Source organism: Sceloporus occidentalis, unplaced genomic scaffold (assembly GCF_023333645.1).
Source record: "Sceloporus occidentalis isolate IW3139 unplaced genomic scaffold, rSceOcc1.0.p SCAF_9, whole genome shotgun sequence".
In the NCBI taxonomy this organism is placed as follows: Eukaryota; Metazoa; Chordata; class Lepidosauria; order Squamata; family Phrynosomatidae; genus Sceloporus; species Sceloporus occidentalis.
In genome coordinates this window covers 38,702,007-38,727,732 of record NW_028316989.1, presented here as the reverse complement: position 1 = coordinate 38,727,732, position 25,726 = coordinate 38,702,007, and the positions used below count along the sequence as shown (strand labels likewise).

Sequence of the window (25,726 nt, the reverse complement as noted above, 5' to 3'; positions counted from 1 at the left end):
AAATGGGATGGAGAATGCTTTAACTGTTTTAAATGCCTGCTGAGTGTTGAAATAAAGATTTCTCACTATTTCCCCTGCTATCAAGTGATAACAGTTAAAAGGTAGGTTTTCTCCCACTTAAAGTCATTTCATGTAATATTTTCCATTGAAAAATTATAGGATTAAATTTACATGATGAAACATGCAATGAAAAGCCAGTGGCTGCACTTTATCCATGCCTAGGCTAGGTCTTGAATTCCTCATCACAGCATATTGTGTGAGGTAGCCAAAACTAAAATCTCTTGTGATTATAGCTCAGAAAGGAGACAATAGTTCTCTGGGCCAGTTCTCACCCTGTTGTCTGCATTATGCTGGAATTTTGAAACTAGGAAAATGTTCGCTGCTTTCCTGTCTATAAGTCCCCCCCCCCTCTCCATATATAATATGTGGGTGCATCTTATTTCTCAGTGTTTTGCAGATACAGGACATGGATGTGTGTGTGTGTGTGCCTTCAAGTCACCTGTTGGTTTAAGGCGACCATGAATTTCATAGGGTTTTCTAGACATGAGGATTTTCCTATGGGTGAGATACCTGTAGCTGTCTCTGAAAAAAAGAAAAGAAAGAAAAAATGTGGCCTCATTAGCACCATGGCCATAAGACACGTGCATGCGCACAAACACACATGTACACTTCCTAGTATAGTTTAGGATCTCTTTCTTTCCTTCCTTCCTTCCTTCCTTTTTTTTAAGGTTATCCATAGTGGTAAACAGTGCAGAGCCTGTGAGAGCACAGTAGCCAAGTTTAAAACAAACAGATTATGACAGCAGAATTGTGAAGCTTTGCATTTTGCTGCTTCCAGGACTTGTGCCAGCAGCTGGAAACCTTCCATAGCCAAAGGGTTTTGGGGGGTTTGTGGGTGGAGAGGGTGGCTGTGTGGGTGGGGCTAGGAGAGCCGGATAGCACCAAGCCAGCAGTGCGAGATCTCTCTCTGTTGCTGCCACTCTGCTGTAGCTATTGCCTACTGCCGAGGGGATGGCTGCCTCTAGCCACCTCCCTGTGCTGCTGCTGCTAGCTAAGCTAAGCTAAAGCTCCCTGTTTAAGTGTGTACCCCTGACTGCTTGTAGCCGCACCTCCTCCTGCATGCTGCCTTGACTCCCATGGGCAGACTTCCTCTCCACCTCTATCCTGTAAGCGAAGATGTGGTTGTATTGCATGGCCGAGTGACGTCTCTGGCAGCACGGTAAGCATCAGCAGCCTGATCACATGCTGGCCCAGTCAGTAGTGCAGGCGGGATAGAGAGAGTGGAGGTGGGTCTGGTTGCAGGCCAGATGGTCCTCTTTTCCTCCTCTCTGCCTGTAAATCACTCGCTATAGAAATAAGAGCTCCTGACTGAGCGCTATGTGAGCTGGCTTCAGCTTTGGCTCTCTGGGAAACTCCTGAACTCTCCTCTAAGTGTGACTGTGTTTGTTGTATTCCTCCCCCCTTCCTGTCTGAGCAGACTTCCAGGACTCAGAAGGATCGACGGCAAGCAGGATGCTCTTCCCACCTTCTGCACAGGAGTCTCCCCGTGGCCTCCCGGATACCAATGACCTGTGCCTTGGACTGCAGTCGCTTAGTCTGCCAGGGTGGGACAGGCCTTGGAGCACCCAGGACTCGGATGCTGCAACCCAGCCTAGCACGCAGTCTGGTGAGTGTGACTGCTGACGCCCAGCAACAGTTGCTGGATTGCCTTTTTGCAGCTTAGTCACTGGGAGCTGTTCCTGGCAACACAGCAGATTCTGATGGCTCCTGACACCTTCGTTCGTAACCTTTTCCTTTGGGGGTGGGGAGTGCCTGTTTCCTCAAGGCCACAGTTAGACCCTTTGAGGAGGGATGCTGTTGAGAATTAGTCCTCATTGGTAATGTATTGACATAAGTTGCGAGAATGGATGTTGTATTGAGAAAAGTAATGGTTAACAATGGTTAGCATAGGTGGGGAAGTTGGGGGATAATGGCTCCCATTAACAATGCTTCAGCAGGTTAAAGGACTAAATACTCTCCAAGGTAGCTTTATATGACATAATGTTGTAATGTACACACCGCCCTCAGCATATGCACCCTTGCTGTATGTAGATTCAAGCTTACCTGGACAGCAAGTAGCGAGGGACAAAATGGTGTATGTGCCATGGCGCACAGGAGCGAGCCACCATTCAATTTAATGGGACTCTAGCATACACGAAATTTGCCTTATGTGAGGGGGCGGTCCAGAACGGATCCCCGAGTATGGCAAGGGCGGACGGTATATGGCAGTGACAAAAAGTTTAATTGGATTGGGGCTGGGGTCTCCTACCATGTTCTTCAACCTGTGAAGGGTTCCCGAGTGATTTAAGCTGCCCTCTGCAGGTAGGGATAGTCATGTGCGTATGTATAGAGGCGCCCAACCCATTAGCTGATTTTCTTTTGTTTATTCTATGCCACAGAGCCACTGGCATAGCTGTTTAAACCTTGCCTCTAGGCAAGTTGGTGGCAGCTCTCCTCAGGTCAAGGGCCCTTGAGGAAGAATATCTATTTTTGTGGGTTGGCTGATGGCACCTGACTGTACGTGGGATAGTAACATTCATTGGGATATGATGGTGTTAAATTCCTAGGGTCAGTTGTTCCCTTGAATCAAAGGTTTGCCTAAAGCAGAAGGGGAAAGGCATTGGCACCAGTTTGTACTTTTACTGACCTCCTCTGTTGATCTGCCAATTTGTGATTCTTTAGGTAGATGGAGCTCTGAAGAGCCAAGCTGAGTCAGGCTAATACTCCTCAGACCACAGTGACTAGACAATTATATTTAATGCAGTTAAATACAATTTAATGCAGATAATGTGTGTGGAGCGTATAATATGAAATTATAGAATAAATTATTTTACCTTATTGGAAATGGCAGTTTGCAGATACTTGTCTTGAGTGGCCTGCCATGTCAATATGTGATTTGCCAGGATTTTTGCAGGTTCATCTAGTTTGCTGCAGATGTCAGGGCATGTTACCTTCAATGGCTTTTGAGTGACTCTGCAGGTCTGCTTATAAGAAGCAGCTTTAGGAAAAACATGTGCATGGTGGGAAAAGATATTGGTGTTTATATGACAAACTATCTGCAGCAGTCTAATCGCATTGCTACAATTCCATCACTATCTTCACTTTGGATATAGCAAACTTGAACCAAATGCTTTACTCGCCTGCATTTCTCATAAAGAAACAAGTGTAGGCCTGATAGCTATAGATGCAGGTTGTTCCACAAGGACTATAGATGCACACCTCCTACACCTAACCTGATCTTGAGGATAGCATCATCTTAGTGACATAGAGTTGTTGGGTTAAGCTGTTACAGTCCATCAATTGATCTCAAGATGCTACTGGTAACCTACTAGAGGATGTAGAATCTATAAATAAGACCTTGATTTCTGAATAAGTCCTTAACTGCAATGTAGAATAGCCTTGATCTCCTTCCCAAGTCTTACAATACAGTTATTGCTTGTAATGAAGTCTGATATGGTTGCAGTGGGTTGGGGCAAGAGCTTGGTGCAGACATCCTAAGGTGGGGCAGTATTGGCACTCACTCAGCTATAGCACTCTGTAAAGCTGTGCTTGCTGCTGCTTTGGCTGGCTTTGCAAGCAAGAGTGTGGTGCATGGTTGATCAGTAGGATGAAGTGGTAGGCTGTATTTGTCCGAGAGTCCATTAAAAGAACATAATAAAAGCCAGGAAGGAGTTTATTAGAAAAGGGGCTAACATACTGGTAAGAACTTCTAGACAGCATGCCTGCAGTGAGAGGACTCCCTCAGAAAAAGAGGAGACGCCCACTGACTTACTTCAAAGATAACATAAGTTACTCAAACATCCTCTAAACCATTATTTTGTGGGCCAGTGTAAAAACATATAACCATATCAATTGCCTGAACAAATGAGTGTTACATTACTGTAATAAAGGCCTGCTGCACTTGGCTCCATTGTGTTCCTAAGTATGCAGCAAGATATAGCTAGAGTACAGTTTGCAGTGCAAATGGCAACTAGCTGTAAGATACTATTGCAAAATCACTTTCTTGTAGAAGAGTGTTCCAGTGAACAGAAGAAAGCCAATTCAAGGCTTTCCAATAAATGCACAGTTTTGTCTGCGGAGGAAAGCTGCCCAGATATCAAAAAGTCACGATCTACATTTCATTCTAACTGGAAATGAAAAATATCATTCACCTGGTTAAAGGTTTTCATTGGACATGAATGTGGAATTTAGAGGTGTGATTAAATGGGAAAAGTGACTTTCTTTCCTTCTGTTATTCTATTGGCATTTGAAGCTGTATAAGATACAGTGGTCCAGAGAAAAAACACTGCATACGTGAATAGGTTTTCAGGCACAGTGAATTATCCCTTTACTGCCTTTTAAGTACAGCCCAGTGCCACTCACTCCAACCAAAAATCCTTTGGAGAAACCTTACACAGGCTTTTATTAGGAGAATTACTCAGCTATTAAATATAGCTAGAGTGGAAATCATGCGGCCCTCCCAGTATTCCTTACCATTGTCTATGGTGACTAGGACTGCTGGGTGTTACAGTCATACAGCATTCAAACAGCTACATGAATTCCCATTCCTAGCATATACCCTTTAAAACTTGCTAAAGAGCCTATTAATGACACATTTCTAGTCATTGTTAAGCAGACAATGTACATAATGCCTCTGCAGAAATTCCTCAGACCATATCCTCTTGTGTGAAAAACCAGTTAAAGTGCTGGTGTGTATTTATTAAAGTGTTACACTGGGATTTGAGAGACCCAGATTCTGTTCTTCACTGAGCTGTGAAATCACTGAGTAATTTTGGATGAGTCACATAGTCTCAATCTGACTACTGCACAAGTTTGTTGTGAAGATAAAATGGAAAGAAGGAAGGCCATATATTCTGGCTTGAGCTCACCAGAGGAAAAGCAGATATATATGTATATAAATAGTAGAAATGGGTGGCTATCAATAAGCTGGTACGCAAGTGACCACCTAGTTCAGTATATAGTCCATGAAAAGGTAATAAAAGAATTGAAATGGGGAGTGGAAGTCCCGAGTGGGCCCTGGGTAGGGTTGCCATATCCTGGTTTCTGCTGGGACATTCACGGTTTTTAACCGTTTTGAATGTCCTGTCCTGGGTTTGGTGCAAGTCCTTGGCTGCTGCGCTTATAGCATGGCAGCGGCAGTGTAATGCAAGGCCGAGCCCCACATGGGGCCTAGCCGGCCAGCTGGACTCTAGAGGAAGAGACTGCTCCCGCGGCAAAGCCTCTGGCGGCAGCAGTGAGCACCATATGGGACCTAGCCAGCTGACTGGGCTTTGGAGGAAGAGGCCGCCATGCGGCAAGGCTGCCTCCAGTGGCAAGGAAAGTCGTGCAGGGCCTAGCTGGCTAGTTGGCCTCTAAAGGAGGAGGCTGCCATGTGCGGGGCCTAGCCGGCTGACTGGGCCCTGATAAAGGAGGCCGCCGAGGCAAGCAGCCTTCCAGCGGCCTCCTCCAGAAGCAACGGAGCTGCATGGGGCCTAGCCAGCCGGCTGAGCCCTGGAGAGGGAGGCTGTCACCATGGCATAATTTCCTCCAGCGGCGGAGAGACCCGCGCAGGGTCCAGCAGGCTGCCTGGGCCCCAAGGAGATAGAGGGAGGCCACCGCAGCAAGACGTTGAGCTTTCCTAGACTAAAGTCTACTTCCTCGGATGTATTTAGTCTCACCGGCACAACAAGTGCTCTATAGCTTTGAATTCTACTTCCTGAAATGTGTTTTATTATGTTTGTTGTTGTGTGCCTTCTGTCTAGGAAGAATGTTTTCTGTAAATAAGGATTTATATTATATTTTAAAAAAATATTAATGTTTCTGGCTTTTAGCTGAGTGTGTCCTTCATTTTTCTTGAATGTCCTACATTTTAAGGCAAATTTTGTCCTACATTTTTTTTCCGGTTTGGTGGTAGCAAATTATGGCAACCCTAGCCCTGGGAGACAGAGTATGCACCATTCAAGGCTTACTAGCCTGTGCATCTGTGAGAAAAAACCAAATTGAATCTAAAAACACTCCAGCAGGAGGAGGCAAAAGCTCTGATAGTGTAGCTGTGCCATAAAACTATGGAGCCATATTGTTACTCTGGACTCACTAACTTCTCTGTAAAATCTGAGCTGATGTGTGTGTGGCCTCCTGTGGGTAAGGCCATGTACTGTGAAGAAAACTTTTAATTCTGAAGTACAGTTTTGCATTTACAGTGAAAGACCATATATTCAAGGACTATTCAAGTGGTCTGAACAGCAAGTAGCAAAGCATGTGTGTCTAGTTCTGGCAGGCTCATGGTTTTATCCTTCCACTCCCGCCCTCTTCTGGGTTCCACTTTGTAAGGCGGCAATGCAGAACATTTGGCCTTATAGATATTTTGGACTCCCAGAATGCCTGACCATTGTCCATGCTGGCTGGGACTTTTGGAAGTCAAAAGCCCAAAATATTTGTGGGGCAAAAGATTTCCTATGACTGTTGTAAAAGATTCTTGCAGCTTTTGTGAAGCAGAAGGGAAAGCAGAGAAGAACTGATCCCCTCTGTATAAGACTTTGTACTGATGGCTGTTTTGGAGGACGACTAGGTGTTCAAAAGTAAAAATGCAGGGTGGGAGAAGGGAAAGCAAATAATAATAATAATAATAATAATAATAATAATAATAATAACAACAATAATAATATTTATTTCTATCCTGCCTCTCCAATATGATCGAGGCAGCTTACAACAATAAAATCCATACAATATAATGAAATAAATCCTACTATCCCCTCCCCCTTCAAACAAATCAGCATAATAATTCCAACATGGCAATGATGAAATACAATTAATATCATTAAAACAATCAGAGACAGGAAACAGGACATCTTGGGGGAGTCACTAGGATGGTCCATATCAGTGGGGACGACTGAGTCAATTATTCAGGGAAGGCTTGTTGGAAAAGATCCGTCTTGACAGCCAAAGTCGTCAAGGTTGGTGATACAGTGCGCCCACATCAATACTCTGAAAGCCATGTGGGAAGAAGTAGCGCCACACGACAGACTAATGGCGCAAGCATGAGCCCCATTACTTTTAATGCCGCTTGAGCATATGTGGAATTTCCCTTACGCGAGGCCCCCGAAACAGATCCCCTGCATAAGGGAAGGGACCACTGTATGTTGGATCTCCTCCGACAGACCATTCCATAATTTGAGAGCGGTAGATGAAAAGGCCCTCTGGGTAATCGGAGCCAGCCTTGTCTTTGTTGGCTGCAGTAAATTTTTCACATAGGGCTTAAGTGCGTGGGGCAAATTATATGGAAGAAGGTGATCTTGTAAGTAGGCTGGATCCGAGCTATGAAGGGCTTTAAAGGTCATCACGAATACCTTGTACTGTGCCCGGAAACTAATGGGCAGCCAGTGAAGAGATTTTATAATCGGTGTTCTATGGTCACCTCTAAATCTCCCAGTGACTAATCTGGCTGCCATGTTTTGAACTAATTGAGGTTTCCGAACTAGGCGCAGAAGTCACGTCATGAGGCTACCAGTGATGTACCACGGTTTCCAGGCACTCTGGCTCCAGGAAAGGATGCAGCTGACATATCAGCCAAAGTAATGATGTAGATAGCCTATTATGTGCATAATACAGCAGAGGAAGATCTTTCTATGTGAAGTCTGCTTTGCTAAGCAAAGAATAGGGAGTTAGGTCAAGAGTCAAATTTTCAGCAGGCAACTCTTTCCCTGTGTCTTGATGTATCTGGCATGGCACTTTGGCAGTTGGCTTGGCACTCAGAAACTGCTGTAATGCCTGGGTTTTTTGTTCAGTTTTGTTTTATTTTTGTTTTGTTTTTTGTTTCAAGACCGCAGCCTGTCAGTTCTGTGAGGGACAGGCCCTGCTGAGTACCAAGCTGCATTGTTGGTTCTCAGCAGTTTGGAAGCTTCTACAATGACTCAGCTCTACAAATCCACAGGGAGCTGGCTGGAAGTGCAAAAAGTTCACAATCATGCTAAAAATACTATTGCTGATCTGCACTCTTGAAGTGCCAGTGTTTGACTACTGATGAGCTTGGAATCCAGGCATGCATTTGGGATTAAATCTGCATGGCTAAAGCTAACCACATGCAATGATTACTCCCTTGAAGTGTATTGGCCAGAGCCCCTATCTTTTTCCAACAAGTAAGAAAGGACTTACCATCTGGGCTCTCAGCATTTTCTATAGAAAGTGCCCAACACTGACAGGAATCCTGGGTGTGTTTTCTAGTTCCTAGGGAATGCCTTTTGCTCATAACTAATATGAATACATTCATAACAGTCTTTGCTAAATGTGGAAAACTGTGGCTTCAACACTTAAATGTTTATGGGACTTTGCTGCCATAGAGAGCTCAGATCCCCAAGAGGCTTCAGAGATTTGTATTTCAGAGGAGAGCCAGCATGACATAGAGGTTTAGTGCTGGATTATGACTCTGGAAACCAGGGTTCGTATCCCCACTGAGCCATGAAACCCACTGGGTGACATGGGCTAAATCGCACTCGCTCAGCCTCAGGATAGCAATGGCACACCCCCTCTGAAGAAATGTGCCAAGAAAATACCATGAGCCTTACAGATGCCTTACAGTCGGAAACGAAGCCACACAACAACAGATAGGAAGAAATAAAAGCACTAGAGTGGGGCACCATGAATAATTGTGGCTTACAGCCCAATGGGAAAGGGAGACTAATTTTTGATGCAATATTGGTTCAGAAACCCACCCACCTGCAGACAACTGTCCATTGTTGATGTGTACTTTCAAGTCATTTCCAATTTATGGCAACCTTAAGATAACCCTATAATAGGGTTTTCTTGGTACCTTTCTTCAGAGGAGTTTTGCCATGGCCATCCTCTAAAGATGAATTTGCCCATACAGTAGCTCCGTGATAAAATTCATATTTCACATAAGTTGTCTACCATATATACTCGTGTACAAGTCGAACTCATGTATAAGTCAAGGGAAGGTTTCAGGGTCAAAATCTTGGATTTTGATATGACCCGTGGTTAAATCGAGGGTAAAACTTAGGGGGCTATAAGGAAGGATAGAAAGGGGGAAATACCACTTGCATCCCTCCTCCTTCTCTGGACCTCTCCCAACCAATTTGTAGGTGCTGGAGGAGAGGTTTTAACATCAGTTTGAGAAAGGAAGCAAGTGGATTTAAATGGAAAATTTCAGATGGATCAGAACGCTGGGAAATAGCATCAAGCCAAGCAATATTGAAAACATGAAAGTAGTATTTCTGAAACAGATAATATAAATTCCCAATGAATGGGAGTTGAAATATGGGAAATATTTCACTCTTGAATGCTTTACAAGTGTCAGAAACTCCTTTTCCTCTTTAAGATATGGTATATGTACAGACTTCATCAGCACCTATTATTTGTTTAAACAGCAATTCCCAGACTCCCCCAGCGTAGTCAATGTCTAGGAAAGGTTCTTTTTTTTAAAAAACTGCTCATTTTTTTTCACAAAATGGAACTTAATTGGCACCCCATCGCTACCTACCTCTTCTTTTGATTTCAGATTAAAAAGTAACCTCATCAGTGAAGTTTAAATCATGAAAAAAATGGGTTTGACACATAGCAGGGAGTGTTTGCATAATCAGATATTTGAACATTGAGTTTTTAAATTGGGGTGGGCTGTTATGGTGGGTGGAGAGGCCAATTTTCAGTCCTCCTGTGGTTCACCCTGCACCATTTTCAGGTGAAGTTAAAATCCAAAAACAGAATGAATCTGGGGAATGAAAAATGAAGGCCTGTAAGAGCCATTATTTACTAATTTTAGGGGAGCGATTGCCTAAAATATAGGGGAGGAGGTCACAGCTTGGGTGTCACCACTCTTTTAAATTAACTGAGTAACTACCTTCAGGTTTCCTGTCAACTTATACTAGTGGTTTTCAACCTTCCTAATGCCACAACCCTTTAATACAGTTCCTCATGTTGTGGTGACCCTCAACCATAAAATCTGTTCCTAAGACCATCGGAATTATGAGTTTTCCAATGGTCTTAGGCGATCCCTGTGAAAGGGTCATTTGACCCCCAAAGGGGTCATGATCCACAATTGAGAACTACTGACTTATACCAACCCCATGAAGTTTGTAGGCTGTTCCTTAAGCAAGGAGTCCTCATGGGTGGAGATGTAGCCTGTAGCACCTGGCATTCTCTGATGTCCCAAATAGTAACCAGGCCTGACCCTGCTTAGCTTCCATGCCAGATAGAATCTGATGCCTTGGGCAATGTAAATTGAGAACACACAGCTAAACACAGACCTCCCGCAGGAGGATTTGCACCACTGCTGTAGAATATGAATACATGTACTCCTCTAGGATGCTTGATGCAGGTAGTCGTGCCTTAACTGCATATATGTTATTGGAATGACAACATTTTGGGTATTATTCATCTTTAGTAGTAGTGTTGAGGGGAAAGATGCAGCCTTCATTGCTGTAAAAGCTGGGTTTTCTTCTACTTGACCTCTCTTCTCCCTAGAAATGGTTGCTGACCTTGTGGAGGTGTCCCTGCATAAACATAAATCAGTTAAATAGAAAGAAAATCATTTTAAGTATTACATAGTATAAGGGAGCCTGTAGTTGTCATCTAACTTACACAAACAGGACAATGTGCTTAAGCTGTGATCCATCATCCCTAGCCTCTAGTGTGCTGTTGATCTGCTTTGGTCAGACCCCACCTGGAATATTGTGTCCAGTTCGAAAATGAGTACCCAGATTGTTGGGGGCAATTAGCTTAGATTTTGTAAACCACTTAGGGAGTGCTTAAGTGAACTGATAAGCAGTATAGAAATGTACTTGCTATTTCTATTGCTATTGTGGGCACCACAATTCAAAAAGGACATTGAGAAACTGGAGTGTGTCCAAAGAAGGGTGACTAAAATAGTGAAGGGTCTAGAAACCATGTCCTATGAAGAATGACTTAGAGAACTGGGGATGTTTAGCCTGGAGAAGAGAAGGTTAAGAGGTGGTATGATAGCCTTGTTTAAATATTTGAAGGGATGTCATATTGAGGAGGGAGCAGGACCTGGAACAATGGATGCAAGCTATAGGAAAAGAGATTCCACCTCAACATTAGGAGGAACTTCTTGACAGTAAGGGCTGTTAGTGAAACACACTCCCTTGAAGAATGGTGGAATCTCCCTCCTTGGAGGTCTTTAAACAGAGGCTGGATGGCCATCTGTTGGGGATGCTTTGATTGTGATTTCCTGCATGGCAGGGGGTTGGACTGGATGGCCCTTGATGTTTCTTCCAACTCTGTGATTCTAGAGGTGGTAACTCGTGGCCTTTCAGTTGTTGGAGAGCCACTCCTATCCCATACCAAATGGCTGTTGATTAGGATGAGTATGCTACAACTTGTTAAATGATGGACTAGTATTTGCGAAGTTCACAATCACATGACCTGTGCAGATCAGGCTTTCTCACAGAGAACATCGCGCTTCTGGTGGAAAGAAAGGTGCATGTAGAAATTACCAGTTATCTTTCAGTAACTAATTCAGGAGTAAGTCCCCTTTTAACTCTTGGCTTATTTTTTAAAAGACCTGAATAGGTAGGATGAAGATGTCATGTCAATGTGTGTTTATGATACCCTTTCCTCTTGCCCACATTTGTGAAGTTGCTCATCTCATCTGTATCAAGCTGAGATTATCTTTCTTATTAACAAACAAAAATTTGTGTAACCTCTCAAATTTCTCAAAGTTTTTCCAAGGTGCTTTACAGTTACTGTAAAACATTTTGTGCATACCTGATGTTTTCTGTGTTGCAAGGTCTGATGGCTGCTCCCACATTTAATAGCATTTTTTGTTTGTTTGTCCTGCTCAGCAAGCCTTCTAAATGTTTTACTAGAATATTTTGTGAGAGGTGACACCCAGAGACATAGGAAGGTAAAGGTTAATGGCAGTGCGGCTTTTCAGTCTATACTATCTTTTTTCCTTTTTTGTAGTCGTTGGGAGAGAGCCAGCATGGTGTAGTGGTTTGAGTGGTGGACTAGGACACTGGAGGACCAGGGTTCAAATCCTTGCTAAACCATAGAAAACACTGGCTGACTTTGAGCAAGTCACACTCCTCCAGCCTCGGAGGAAGTCAAGAAGAAGAAATTATGGGAAGAAAACAGGGTTGCCTTAAGGTCACCATAAGTCAGAAATGACTTGGAGCAACAGCTTTAGGGAACGGAGAACAAATCTTTTGTGACGTCTGAGTCTCTTTGAGTTTATCCCTAAATGGAATGGAAGTTGTGCTTTTGCAGACCTCTGTGGAGATAGAATGGCTGAGTCACAGTTGTTGACACCTGGACTGGTGCTATCTTGGAGTGGCAGTTCTTGGACAATACACTGGAATCCTCTCAGATTATAAAAAGGCCTATTCAATTCCTGACCTGTGAGAGACCACTTTTCTAGAGCATCAGCACTGCTCAGTTAATACATCTGACATTTCTTCCTTACAGCTCCACCAGAATATGTGTGGATCTCTATTTGGTTATTCCCTTTTGTTTCTCTTCAAACTTATTCTGAGAAGATCACTGACAAGAAATGCTCAAGGTTCAGTCTCCAAGGCCTTGTCAAACATCACTGCTAATTCAGAACTGCAAATAAATCAGTCTGCATTAGCTTCTTGCATTTTCCTAAGCTAGGCCAAGAATCAAGGGAACATCAATTTTAAGTCTGTGGTTCTGTGCTGTGCTGAAAGTGACAAGCACATGGACATACAAGATTTATGTATCTCTGCCCAGAAAAAAGGTACCTTCCTTTTATCAGCTCCGCCGATCCAGCCAGATTTGTTAGATATTCAAATGCTTGTGTAATATGCACTTGAGACTGCTGACTGCCTGTTCTCTGTCTGGCTATAGAAAATATAGTGATGTTGCAGTAGAGAGAAGAAGGTTGTCTCTAGGATCGAACCGACTGATCTATATCATTAAAATGATGCATAGGTGGTAGTCAATATGTGACTTTCAGTTTTTGCCAGATTTCAGCTGCCATCCACTTTATCCAGTTTAGCTAAGGATGCTGAGAATTGTGGTTGAACACATCACCCTTGCATAACATTAAACTCTGGCAGAAGCTCAGGCTAGTTTCCTTACCTCTATTCTCCTTGATGGTGCTTGTTGCTGAATAATGAAAAAGGGTCCAGTTGAAATAGACTTAGCTGGCTTCAAGTCATGCCATATAGCTTTCTATTGTCATTCTTTTTTGTTAACAGAGCCCTGGTGGCGCAGTGGTTAAATGCCTGTACTGCAGCCATTCACTCAAAACCACAAGGTTGCGAGTTCAAGACCAGCAAAAGGGCCCAAGCTCGACTCAGGCTTGCATCCTTCCGAGGTCGCTAAAATGAGTACCCAGACTGTTGGGGGCTAATTAGCTTACTTGCTGTTCACCGCTATGATCTTTGGAATAGCGGTATATAAATAAAACAAATTATTATTATAATTATTATAACAGTGAAATTATGATTATACTTGAATCTGGACCTGAAAAAAGGCTGTGTGTGCTTGTTTGCTGGGCTGCCGTCATGGTTTCAAATCTTGATTTGTTGATCAACTTGCAGACCATAGTTTGTCTCTTAATGGTTTTGGTAATGTGATAAGCCATAGGAAGTACTCCTGGATTCGTCTCTACAATTATCATCTGAAGTGGATGTGACAGCCAGGAGCGCTTGGTACCAACTTTGGTTGATATGCCAACTGCATCCCTACCTGGACCAGAAGGACCTTGAAGCAGTGGTACATGCATTGGTAATCTCTCGCCTTGATTTCTGTAATGTGCTCTACATGGGGTTACCCTTGTATCAAGTTCAGAAGCTTCAATTGGTTCAAAATGCAGCAGCCAGATTGGTCACCGGTTCGTCCAGGTTTGACCACATAACACCTGTCCTAAAATCTCTTCACTGGCTGCCAATTAGCTTCCAGGCACAATACAAGGTGTTGGTTATTACCTTTAAAGCCCTACATGGCTTGGGTCCGAGTTACTTGTGGGAACGCCTCTCCCTACATAATCCACCCTGCACTCTCAAAACAACTGGGAAGAATCTATTAGAACATCAATCAACCAGATTTGTAATGACTTCCCAAAGAGCCTTCACTATGGCTGCTCTGAATATAGGGAATAGTCTTCCAGAAGAGATCCGTCTTATTGCCTCCTTGGAGTCATTTAAAAGGTCACTTAAGACGGATCTCTTCCGGCAAGCTTACCCACTTGACCTCCTGTAAGGAATACTGTTCCACTTTCTGACCATTGTATCATTGCATTGTATTGTACTGTTATATGACGATGACTTAGTTTTACTGTAATTATTTTTACTGTATTTTATTGATTTGTCTTTGCATGTATTTTACTGGGTTGTGATCCTGCCTCAATCCATTCAGGAGAGGTGGGAAAATAATAATAATGATGATGATGATGATGATGATGTGCTGCTGGAGAAGAGTCCTGAGGATACTGTGGACAGTTAAAAAGACAAACAAATGAGCCCTATAACAGATCAAGCCTGAAATCTCCCTGGAAGCCAAGATGATAAATTGAGGTTGTCATACTTTGGTCATGTCATGAGAAGGAATTACTCATTGGAAAGACAGTAATGCTAGGAAAGGTGGCGGGATGTAGAAAGAAAGGAAGACCGCATGCTAGATGAATTAACTTAATAAAGGAGCTCACAGGCATGATTTTGCTGGACCTAAACAGAGCAGTAAAAAATAGGGAGTCTTGGAGATGTCTCATCCACAGGATCAACTCAAAAGCTGTTAACAACAACAAATGAGTGGGTGCAAAGTAAAGGACAGTGAAGTGAATATATATGCTAGCATGACAGATTTTGATTTAACTAGAACTATCCAAAAAAGATCTCTTAGGGTTGTTAGAAAGCAAACTGAAAAGGTCATCTCAATATGACATAGGAGTGAAGAGTTTTAGTCGAAATAGTGAGAGAACTACAAGCAGGGGAATGAATCTTAGAGCAAACACACTGATGATATTGGCTCAGGTCTTGTTGGAGTAGGGTGCAGTGCAGTGGCAGGAGGGAAAAGACTGCAAGCTCAGCAATGGCAAGAGAATTGTCACTGTAGGGGAGGGGAGGTTGTCAGCTCAAAACTGCTTATATCTGAAGTGCTTGGCTTCAAGGTGGGTCATCAAAGCCTGGGGTCTTGGGGAAGGCTGGATTGGAACATTACGTCTTCTATGGCAGAAGCAATTTTCCATGCCAGCCTTCCCAAAATACTTTGGCTTTGAGGACCCACCTAAAAGCCAGTCATTGCAAAAAAAAAAAAAAAAATTGAGCTGGTAATTTTCCTTCCAACACCAGTGATGGCCATGATTTACAGAATCATAGAATTGGAAGAGACCACAAGGGCCGTCCAGTCCAACCCCCTGCCATGTAGGAACTCCCAATCCAAGCATCCCTGACAGATGGCCATCCAGCCTCTGTTTAAAGACTTCCAAGGTGGGAGACTCCACCACTCTCCGAGGAAGGAGTGTGTTCCACTGTCGAACAGCCCTTACTGTCAGGAAGTTCCTCCTAATGTTAATGTGGAATCTCTTTTCATGTAGCTTGCATCTATTGTTCTGGGTCCTATTCTCTGTAGCAGAAGCAAAGAAGCTTGCACCATCCTCAATATGACAACTCTCCAAATATTTAAACAAGGCTATCATATCACCTCTTAACCGTTTCTTCTCCAGGCTAAACATACCCAGTTCCCCAAGTCTCTTCTCACAAGGCATGGTTTCTAGAGCCTTCACCATTTTGGCTGCCCTCCTTTGGACACGTTCCAGTGTCTCAACATCCTTTTTTAATTGTGGTGCCCAGAACTGGACGTAGTATTCCAGGTGAAGCCTGACCAAGACAGAATAGAGTGGCACTATTACTTCCCTTGATCTAGACACTATACTTCTATTGATGCAGCCTAGAATCGCATTAGCCTTTTTAGCTGCCGCATCACACTGTTGAATCATGTTCAACTTGTGGTCTACTAAGACTCCTAGATCCCTTTCACATGTAGTCTCGTTCAGCTAGGTGTCTCCCATTCTATATCTATGCATTCCATTTTTTTTTGCCCTAAGTGCAGTACTTTACATTTCTCTGTGTTGCAATTCATTTTGTTAGCTTTGACCTAGCTTTCTAGTCTATTCAGGTCATTTTGAATTTTGATCCTGTTCTCTGAGGTTTTGGCTACTCCTCCTAATTTGGTGTCATCTGCAAATTTGATAAGTATGCCCCCAGTTCTGTCATCCAGGTCATTGATAAAGATGTTGAATAGCACTGGGCCCAGGACAAAAACCTGTGGGACCCCACTGGTCACTTTTCTCCAGGATGAAAAGGAGCCATTGTTGAGCACCCTTTGGGTTCAGCCAGTCACCCAATTACAAATCCATTTAACAATTGCATTGTCTAATCCATATTTTACTAGCTTGTTTGCAAGAATGTCATGGGGAACCTTGTCAAAAGCCTTACTGAAATCAAGATATGCAATATCTACAGCATTCCCTTCATCCACCAAACTGGTAATTAAAAAAAAAAAGCAATCAGATTTGTCTGACATGACTTGTTTTTCAAAAACTCATGTTGACTTTTTTTGATTATTGCATTCCCTTCTAAATGTACACAGATGGGACGGGATCTTTTTTGACCATCCAATCCAGGATATGGCAACCCTATGTGCAAGCCACTTCCTGGGTGGTTTGAATACAGTTGTTTTTTGTATCTTATTTTTTTCCCTTTCCTTTCCTTTCCTTTCTTCTTTCTTCTTCCTTCTTCTTTTTTTCTTTTTTTCTTTTTTGGTATATTCATTAGATGCTCATGAATTCTTGTTCTTATAACTCTTGTTCTTTTCTCTAAACCTCCTCTAGCATTTTGTCCTTTTTTGTTTTGTTTCACCCATTGTATCAAAAAATGGCCTCAAATAATCACCTTATTGGCATCCCATATCGTTTTCATTGGAACATCTGATGTCATGTTATTTTTGAAATACCAATGAATTGCTTACCTTGTTTTATAATTAATTCTCCAACTGAATTCTTTTCCTTGTCTTTAATGGTAATAATATTGGGTTGTGGTCTGACACAATCCTAGGGAGCATCTCCTTATTTTTCATTTTTGTGTGCCAAACTTCTGAAATCCCCTTGGGGGGATGTTTTGCTGATTATCCTTTGTTTTATTTTGTTTTATAATTGTGAATTGCCTTGAGTATTTGTTTCCATGTATAGGACAATATTTAAGGATAATTAAGTGAAACCTCCTTTATATAGATTTTAGGATAAAATACTAGGATGGTCATTAATTTCAAGCCCTAATTGGAAGCTTTGTTTTATCACCTGGAAATGAATACCAAGATTAGAAAGATGTTTAGGGTTAAATCATTTGTTGACATGAAAGAATCTGGAGCAATCTGTAAGATTTTACTCCATGCATAAGAGAAACCCTGTAAGACTGCATGCTTAGCCTACAGTCAAGGGAGTGCACTGTGATTAGATCATAGTCTGCAGTCTATTTAGATCTTGATGTAGACCTAATTTAGTTGGGAAAATTCCCTGCTTTAGAGCCCTGGCTTCGGCATGATTGTGTTTCAGGTCCATAGCCTGGAATGGTGGGCTCTCAAGCCTCTGTTGCAGAATGCAGTTGGTGTTAGTGAATTCTGAGAATCTGCGCAGTGAGTGGTTGTCTCTGTTAGTGTCTAGACCCTGTGTAGTTATAGAAAGAAATTATGGGTTGATTCCTGCTAGATGCTTGAATTTAAGATCTGGGTAAGCTTCTATGGTGGGGCAGGTGGGTACCAGAGAGTGGGACTTCTCAAAAATGGTGCTGCAGTTGTAAAATGCTCTCCCTCAACAGGCTGCCTGGCATCCTTGCTGTTGTTTTGTTTCCAAACAAAGATGTTATTTCATTTTATCAGAATATTTTGATTCAGTTTTAATCATGTATATTCCTTTAATATCTTTTGGCTTTCAGATTGTTATATTTTTTATACTTACGTTTTAATTGTCTTGTTCTTATAAGCTGCACTGGGAGTGTAACAATGTCAATATAAAGTGTATATTTGTAATAAATAAATATGGGGGTGGTGATTCTTCATGTTTCCTAGAGACAAAGTCCTTATCTTCACATCCTGCAGTATGTGAATATCATAGCCAGTCCACAATTAAAATGAAACGAACAAAATTTTGCCAAATGTGTAGCTGGCTCCATTTCAATACTAATTAAAAGATTTAATTTATTTTAGGTCTGGGTGTGGGATGAATAATTTTGTGTGGTGGTTTTTTAACTTTTATGATCTACTTTAAGTGTCAGACTGGGGAAAAAATAAATATTCTTATCACTAGTAGTAATGTTGGTGTTATTGTTTCCCATCCCTGTTTCACATGAATGTAACCGTGTTAAGATGGTTCTCTGAGTTGGCATCACCTTACTACAGTCCACTATTGTCTGAGCGCAAATGGACACAACATGTTAAATCACTTGCTTTACCCTTAAGAGCAGAGCCAGAACCCCAGTCTTGATCAGAACCTCAGTGTAACTGCCAGGAGAATCCCAACCTTTTGTAAGTGGCTTTGAGGACTTGAACTTGATCTGGACCATCTCGCACATCTGTTATTTGCATGAAAAAAAGTTCCCATCCATTGTAGATAGTCAAGGGGGGGGGGGAATTGCTTGGGAACATGAAACTGTTCTGTAGTTAAGCTTCTTCTGTTCAGAGAAGCTGCTCTCAGCCTAGAGCCTAAAGTAGTGTCTAAATATAAATGTTCAGTTGGTGCCAACTTAGCAGTTGCGCAGTAACCTGTCCCTTAAGGATCATCAAAACAAAACTGCAGGTGTCTGGGTGTGCAGGTTATCCATCCCTAGGGCTGGGTTTGGTTTTTTGTTTGCCATTGTTAGTCTGGAGGCAACAGTAGTTGACAGCCAGGAAATACTGAGAAGAGCTCAGATTTCTGTGCTAAGGAAATCCAAATTAGACACACAGGCCTTGAATTCAGCATAATTGAGGGAAATACCCAGAAAAAGATTAGCTTATTATGTTGGCGTGTTTGCTGATGAGGCCTTAAAGCTCCAGGTCAACAGGGTCTCTCTGTTTTTGGCCACAAAATTAAAAGAGGTGCTGACCGTTAGCTTTGGAGGACTGTGTAGCTGTGGTCAGAAATTGCCATGAGAATTATGTTAAGTTCAAAACATGTAACAGTGACTTGGCTGTTGGCCACTTGTGTACTCTTATTTTAAAACAGTTCATGTGTACAGCAAGGTAATGTCTTGTCAATCTTGACAGTTTTTTTGAGCAGAAGGGGATGTCCCATACCAAGAATGTAAATTGAGGTTTCTGCAACATCTGGGCAATGAGGCTACTGTGTCCCTTTTTGCAGCTGTAGTATATAATTCTCTATTAAAGAAAGAGGGATATTCATATCCGTAGGACCTGCTGAGATGCCTTCACTAAGACTTGTGACTTCAATATAGTGCACCATCAAAGTGCTGATAGATAACTCTGGAAAAATGCCCTTGTGTGCCAAACCCCAAGTGGCAAGGTGCTATCTGTAGTCGCTGATGGATCAAAAGCAGCTCCAGTTCAAGAAAGATGCAGTTGTTGCTTAGGCAAATTGGCACTTAATTTTATGTTTGTGTCCCTATGGATTGAGGCCAGTGTGCTTGTCAAAAGGTGAAGCAGCTCACTACAGTTAAGTATCAAACTTGGGAGCAAGGTTGTAGAATAATGATGGGCAATGTATGGCCAGTGGGCACATACAGCCTCTGAGAGCCTCCTGAAGCCAGCCTAATGTTTGTGCCAAAATGCCCTCTAGGGTGTATAGAAGGCATTTCCACCATATTTGGGTGTCATCTGGGCCTTGCAATAATCTTTCCCTTTCTGCTCTGTCCCATTTTTGTCCCAAAATTCTTCAAATCTTCTCTGGGGTTATCATGTTTTAGAGGGCCTGGACCAATATAGGCTAAAGAGAAACCTTTTTTGAAAAAGGAAATGGCATCTTACTTCCTGTTTAAAAAAGGCCTCTCCTGAGCCTAAAAATATGGTGAAAATGTCCCCCTGCAGCCTAGAGGGTATATGGGGGGATTTTTAAAATACATAGCAGTATAGCAAATACATTTCTATACCACTTATCAGTGAACTAGCACTCCCTAAGCAGTTTCCAATGTGTTAGTCAATTGCTCCCAACAAGCTAGGTACACATTTTAGCAACCTACAGAGGATGCAAGGTTGAGTGGACCTTGCAGCCCCTGGGATCAAACTCACAACCTTGTGGCTGTGAATGGCTGCAGTAGTGGCATTTAACCATTGATTCACCAGATCTCCTTTAATTATTACTTAATTATATAATTAATATTTTTATTTTCTGATGGGGGTATGGCCAGCCACTGTTTCCTAGAAGTTAATGTTGCCCTCTGGACTTCCTCAACTGCCCTTCCCTGTTGTAGGAATAGTTTTCTCATTTTCTGGCGCATGTATTGGTGAATTGCACAGTGTTTATTATGCATTTTGGGGGCATGTTGAGGTTTGTACAGTCGGCCCTTCTTATACATGGATTCAAGCATCCACAGTTTGAAAATGTTCAAAAAAAGTATAAATTTCAAATATCAAACCTTGATTTTCCATGTTTTATAAGGGACACCATTTTGCTATGTCAATATATTTAATGGGACTTGAGCACTCACAGATTTTGTTATCCACGGGGGATCTTGGAACCAAGCCCCAGCGTATAACAAGGGTCCACAGTAATTACATTGTTTTCAGTTACCCTCTTTTTGAATGAGAAAAAACTGGTTAAAAAGAGAAAGGGGATCCTGCTTGATCAAGTATAGAACTGTACATAAATGATCCATTTTTGTCTTGTTTACAGTTCTTAACATGCTTAGCAATCCTCTGGGGAAACCCCCATTGGGTTTCCTGCCTCTGGATCCCATTGGCTCTGAGCTGACAGAAAACCTTCCAAACCCATCTTTAAGAAGTTCCCGCCTGGACAGCAATCGTTCACTCCTGTATTCACGCTCCAGCAGCCCCTCCGACTCTGACACCAGTGGATTCAGCTCTGGTTCTGACCATCTCTCTGACTTGATAGTAAGTTATTGGGGGGGAGTTGTTTCCTTTTATTGGTGTACAGAAGCAAGAGGTTGAGAGATGTGGGAACTCTACTGAGTTCTGAGTTGTGCAGAAACACCTAAGTGTTGACTATCGTTAATGTAATTGAAGAGAAAGTCATCTCACCACAGACTACAGTCCCCCCCACATTTGCTGAGGTTAGGACACAGGACCCCTGTGAAAGTGGGAAAACCACAAATTAAAAAAAAAACACTTTTTTTTAACTGAGATAACATCTCTCTAGGAATCTCTAGGTCCTCCAACACAACTCTGTGGTCAACATCTGTCAGAAGCTAACCATATAATCACGCTGCAGGACTTACAGATGCCTAGAGAAGTGTTTCCTCTAGAAATCGCTAAGTCCTCCTGCAATTCTATGGCCAACTTTCCAGCAGAATTATGCTGGAGGACCTAGAGATTCCTAGAGTGAACATATTAATCAAATCCGAAAATAATAAAATCTGCCAAAATCTAAGTCGCAAATGTGGAGGGCTTGACTATATTTCCTCAGAACTCACAAAAACTCAGTAGTAGTAGTTTGAGTGTTGGACTATGACTCTGGAGACCAGGGTTCGAATCACATCTCAGCTATGAAACCCATTGGGTGACCTTGGGTCAGCCTCAAAGGATGTAACTAGCCTGCTAAGAAGCTACAGTAGTCCCTTCCATTACAGGGGGATCCGTTCCAAACACCTCTCCCCCTGCGTAAGGGAAATTCCGCGTAAGCTGAAGCCACATTAAAGCCAATGGGGCTTGTGCTTGTGGTGGTGTGGCAGCATGCGTGCGCCATTACTCTTTCCAGCATATGCTGGAAGCCGTGTAAGTTGCGCCCGCATATAACGGGGGTGCACTGTACTAGCTATCAGTGTTTTTATAGTGGCTGTGCAAAACTCCATTAGCAGTCTAGTCAAAATGTTACAATCTAGCAATAAAAAAGACTTTTAAGAAGCAGACTAGTAAAGAATTGACAGATTACCAGTCCCACTGTATTCTCATGATGGCAATGGAGGCAGGCTTGCAGAGGTGCAGTGGATGGAGTTTCTGGTTGCCTGTGACTACTAGCCAGTTTTTAAAAATACAGTGTCTATCCAGATTTTAACATTCTATCCTAAAATAAAAACACAAGTTCTGGTCTCCTTTTCTGAAACCAAACATTTTCATCTTTGCTGTAGTCTGAAAAGAGGGATTGATATTAGTGTGTTAAATTTACATATGTCTAATTAGACCATATGTCAAATTGGAGAGCTACAATTAAAAAGCTTGCCACAACAGTTAATAGGGCAGTGTGCCTTGAAGTTCATGTCCTGGAATTCAGGTAGGCTCTTGAAATATGGGAAGCAGTGTGAGGAGGTCTTCTTAAAAATATCTTCCTAATACCTTCTTAAAAATCTTTTTGCATTTTTTCAATGATAGTTTCAAACATGATGATTAGAAGCATACTATAAACGAAGAAGAATTTTGCCATCTTTCAGTCCAGAAGGTTGCTTACTTAAATTACACATTTGGAAGATCCATCACTGTAATCTTTTCTCTTGAAGCATTAAACAGATGGCAGCCATGGCTGCTCCTGTTGGTTTTCTTGATACATCACTCATACTTATATTGTGTTAAGTTAGCAAACCACATAAAGAGTGATTGAATTCCACCATCTTTGATACAGTCAGTTAAGGGGAAGGGATTGTATTATTTCCCTACTTGTAATCAGTATCTGAACTGCTTTTTACAGCAACTGCTGTTTCATTCAACATGGTAGAAGAAGCAAGGAACTTTTAAGCAGAGGCTTAATAGCCTCATATCAGGGTGTTATGATGATGGATTTGCTACAGTGGCACAGGGAATTAGATGACCTTTGGAGACACCACCTTGGATTCTTGGTACTTTCTTTCACACATTATTTTGAACATCTGTCTCTTACAGTCAAGCCTCCGTATCTCTCCACCTCTGCCATTCCTGCCTATTGGTGGTCTTACCAGAGATTCCTTAAATGGAGCAGGTTCCCACCTGGAGCAAGATCAAGCTACTATAGCTGCAGTCACTTCCACCCCAACCAGCATGCCCAAGCAGTGGCCTGGAACATCCACATGGCCTTCCTGGAATTTGCCAGACTCCCCAGAGGACCTGTTCAGTATTGAAAGGGAAGCAAAGCTTCACAAGCAGGCAGCAGGTGAGCTGAAGGTTGCCTTTGCAGTTAGGAGGGCAGGTTTGGTAACAGTCTGAATGCTAGACTGTCCCTGGCTTCTTGGGGGAAAATACATGTCTCTTTTTATGCCTTTTTGTCTGCAGCCATGAACGAAGCAACCTGTACATGGAGTGGGCAGCTTCCGCCACGAAACTACAAGAATCCAGTCTACTCCTGTAAGGTGTTTTTAGGAGGAGTACCCTGGGATATCACAGAAGGTGAGTAACCAGCAGTTTCCTATGGCCTGCAGAAAGGCAGGTGGATGCTGTGATGCTGAAAAACTCATCCTGGCCTCTTTCACTGCTTCATCACAGTGCAGGTAAATTCCCTTGCCATGCTTACTGCTCCTCATTGGCCAAGTATATTAACACCCTAGCCTTAGCCCAAGATATTTTGCAAGTGAGGCCCCCTACTGATTTGAAGTCTAAAATGCAGTGTCAAAAGCCAACAAAGTTATTTTGATATACACATTGCTTTGGGTACCTTATTGGGAGAAAGCTAGGGCACTAAAGAATACATATATGAGGCAGAAAATCCCATAAGCACCTCTCTCCATCCAACACAGTAAAAATATAACACTGTCTTTTTGTGGCATCCAGAGTCTGCTGGCTGGTGCTAATGCTTCACTCTACCTAAGGCAGAGCTAGTGCCAAAAAAGGCTCTGCTTTAGGGTAGAGCCAATGTCATGGAGGCAGTCCCCCCACTTGGATTAAAGGCAGGGAATGCTTCTTTGCTTCTGAATGTCTCACTGAAACCTGACTTGCTTGTGTCTGGAGGGAGAAGGTCTTACTGTTCTTCTGAAATTTGAAGCATCAGCAAAGTTCGTCAAAGACAATTTGTTGCTTGTGAGCCAATTGGATCAAACGTTGCATCTTCAAATCTTGTATTTGGATAGTATTTTCTCTGTACCTGAACAAAAAGCTAGTTAGGTGTCTGTGGACAGATTGTGTGACATACACAGCTTGCCCTCCAGTAGAAGGGAACAGCTTTGGTCAAGAGGAAAAGCCTCAAGGATTGTATTATTGGCTCTCAGTTTACTATATGGAAGAGGTGGCCTGGGGCATAGAAAAAGGACTCTTGAGGACCTACTGAACCCTGGTGTGGTAATCTTTAAAATATTAAATTACCAGAATGTTACCACAACTCACATCCAAACCAACATACTTCCACAAAGCACACAGTCTTCCACAAAGACAGTGTTAGCTGCCATATACATTTTTGTCCACATCAATCATGGAACACATTGGGGGTACCATTTTTAAAACTCTCCATAAGCAGAAATAGACACTAGAAGTAAAAACTTAGTGAATCAGAGAGAGGCTCTGTTTTAGTATCCTCATTAACATCAGCATTTCAGTTTGGTACTGTCCCGATGTGTTAGGCTATAGTTAGCTCCAGGAAGTTAGTCTAGGAAGATGGGATTTGTATTCTAAAATATCTAGAGGGTGCTGAACCAGGGGAAAGCTGTTTTAGGTGTCATGTTGAATGCTTTCCCTACTGTGATATACAAGGAAATTGTTGTCATGTTAAAAAAATGGTTCCAGTGCACCAGTTGTCCACTCAATATAAAAATAACAGATAACTTAAATTCCACATTGTTATACATAGTACAAAAATGGATTCAGTATAGAGTTGTGGACAGTAGTGCCACAGTGCTATTTTAATACTGACCAGAAAAAATGAAAATATACTTATTGAATTTTACCATAACATAATAATAATAATGACAGTACCCATATAATGAGAGCCAGTATGGTGCAGTAATTTGGGTGTTGAACTAGGATTCTGGAAACCAGAGTATGAAGCCCCACTCCATTCCAGAAACCCACTGGGTGACCTTAGGCAAGTCACATTCTCTCAGCCTCAGAGGATGGCAAAGGCAAACAAACCCCCTCTGAACAAATTTTGCCAAGAAAACCCTGTGATGATTGCCTTAGGATCACCATAAGGCCAGAACTACTTGAAGGCACACAACAACAACAATCCATATAATGGTGGCAGTTATAGCAGTCAGACACAGTACAGTGAGAACATAATTATTCCTCATGACTATCAGGTACAACAAAGAAATTCATACTACAAATGTCCAATAATATTCCCCTTTCATTATTTTTTCATACTATTCTAGAAATTTCTTCAAGCAGCAGCTTTTTGTGGGGAAAATTATCTTTTTTATAGACAATTATTTTAATTTTCCACCTTAATTAGATCCACTTGTGCAGAAATCTTCAAATAGTATTTTTTTTTAATTTAAAAAAGGCTAAGAAAGTTAAGGGGCTGTATTGCAATTCCCATCTGCATTTGAAAGTGGTATAGTCCTCAGAACATTGATAGATGGTATTGGATTCAGTGGCTCTCTTCAGCTTGGAAGTGGGAAGATGTTCAAGTTCTTCAAAAGGTTTAGATTTCAACTGACAGAAGCCCCAGCCAACTTTCCCAGTGCTCAGTCATAAAGGATTGTGGAAATTGTAATCC

General features: G+C 42.2%; 1 protein-coding gene across 6 annotated transcripts in view; it reads left to right on the top strand.

Annotated features, from left to right (window-relative positions):
* The window catches only part of LOC149307318 (cytoplasmic polyadenylation element-binding protein 1-like), a 50,205-nt gene that overhangs the window by 11,668 nt on the left and 12,811 nt on the right, over positions 1-25,726 (top strand). For 5 of the 6 annotated variants that reach the window (XM_089538877.1, XM_089538880.1, XM_089538878.1 and 2 more), the window contains exons 3-6: positions 1,478-1,666; positions 20,834-21,051; positions 22,990-23,236; positions 23,356-23,469. In XM_089538877.1, the coding sequence (XP_089395003.1) occupies positions 1,478-1,666; positions 20,834-21,051; positions 22,990-23,236; positions 23,356-23,469 (768 nt within the window). Of the gene's footprint in view, positions 1-1,145; positions 1,220-1,477; positions 1,667-20,833; positions 21,052-22,989; positions 23,237-23,355; positions 23,470-25,726 lie in introns of those variants that run through there. The other variant, XM_089538881.1, reaches the window with a different exon arrangement.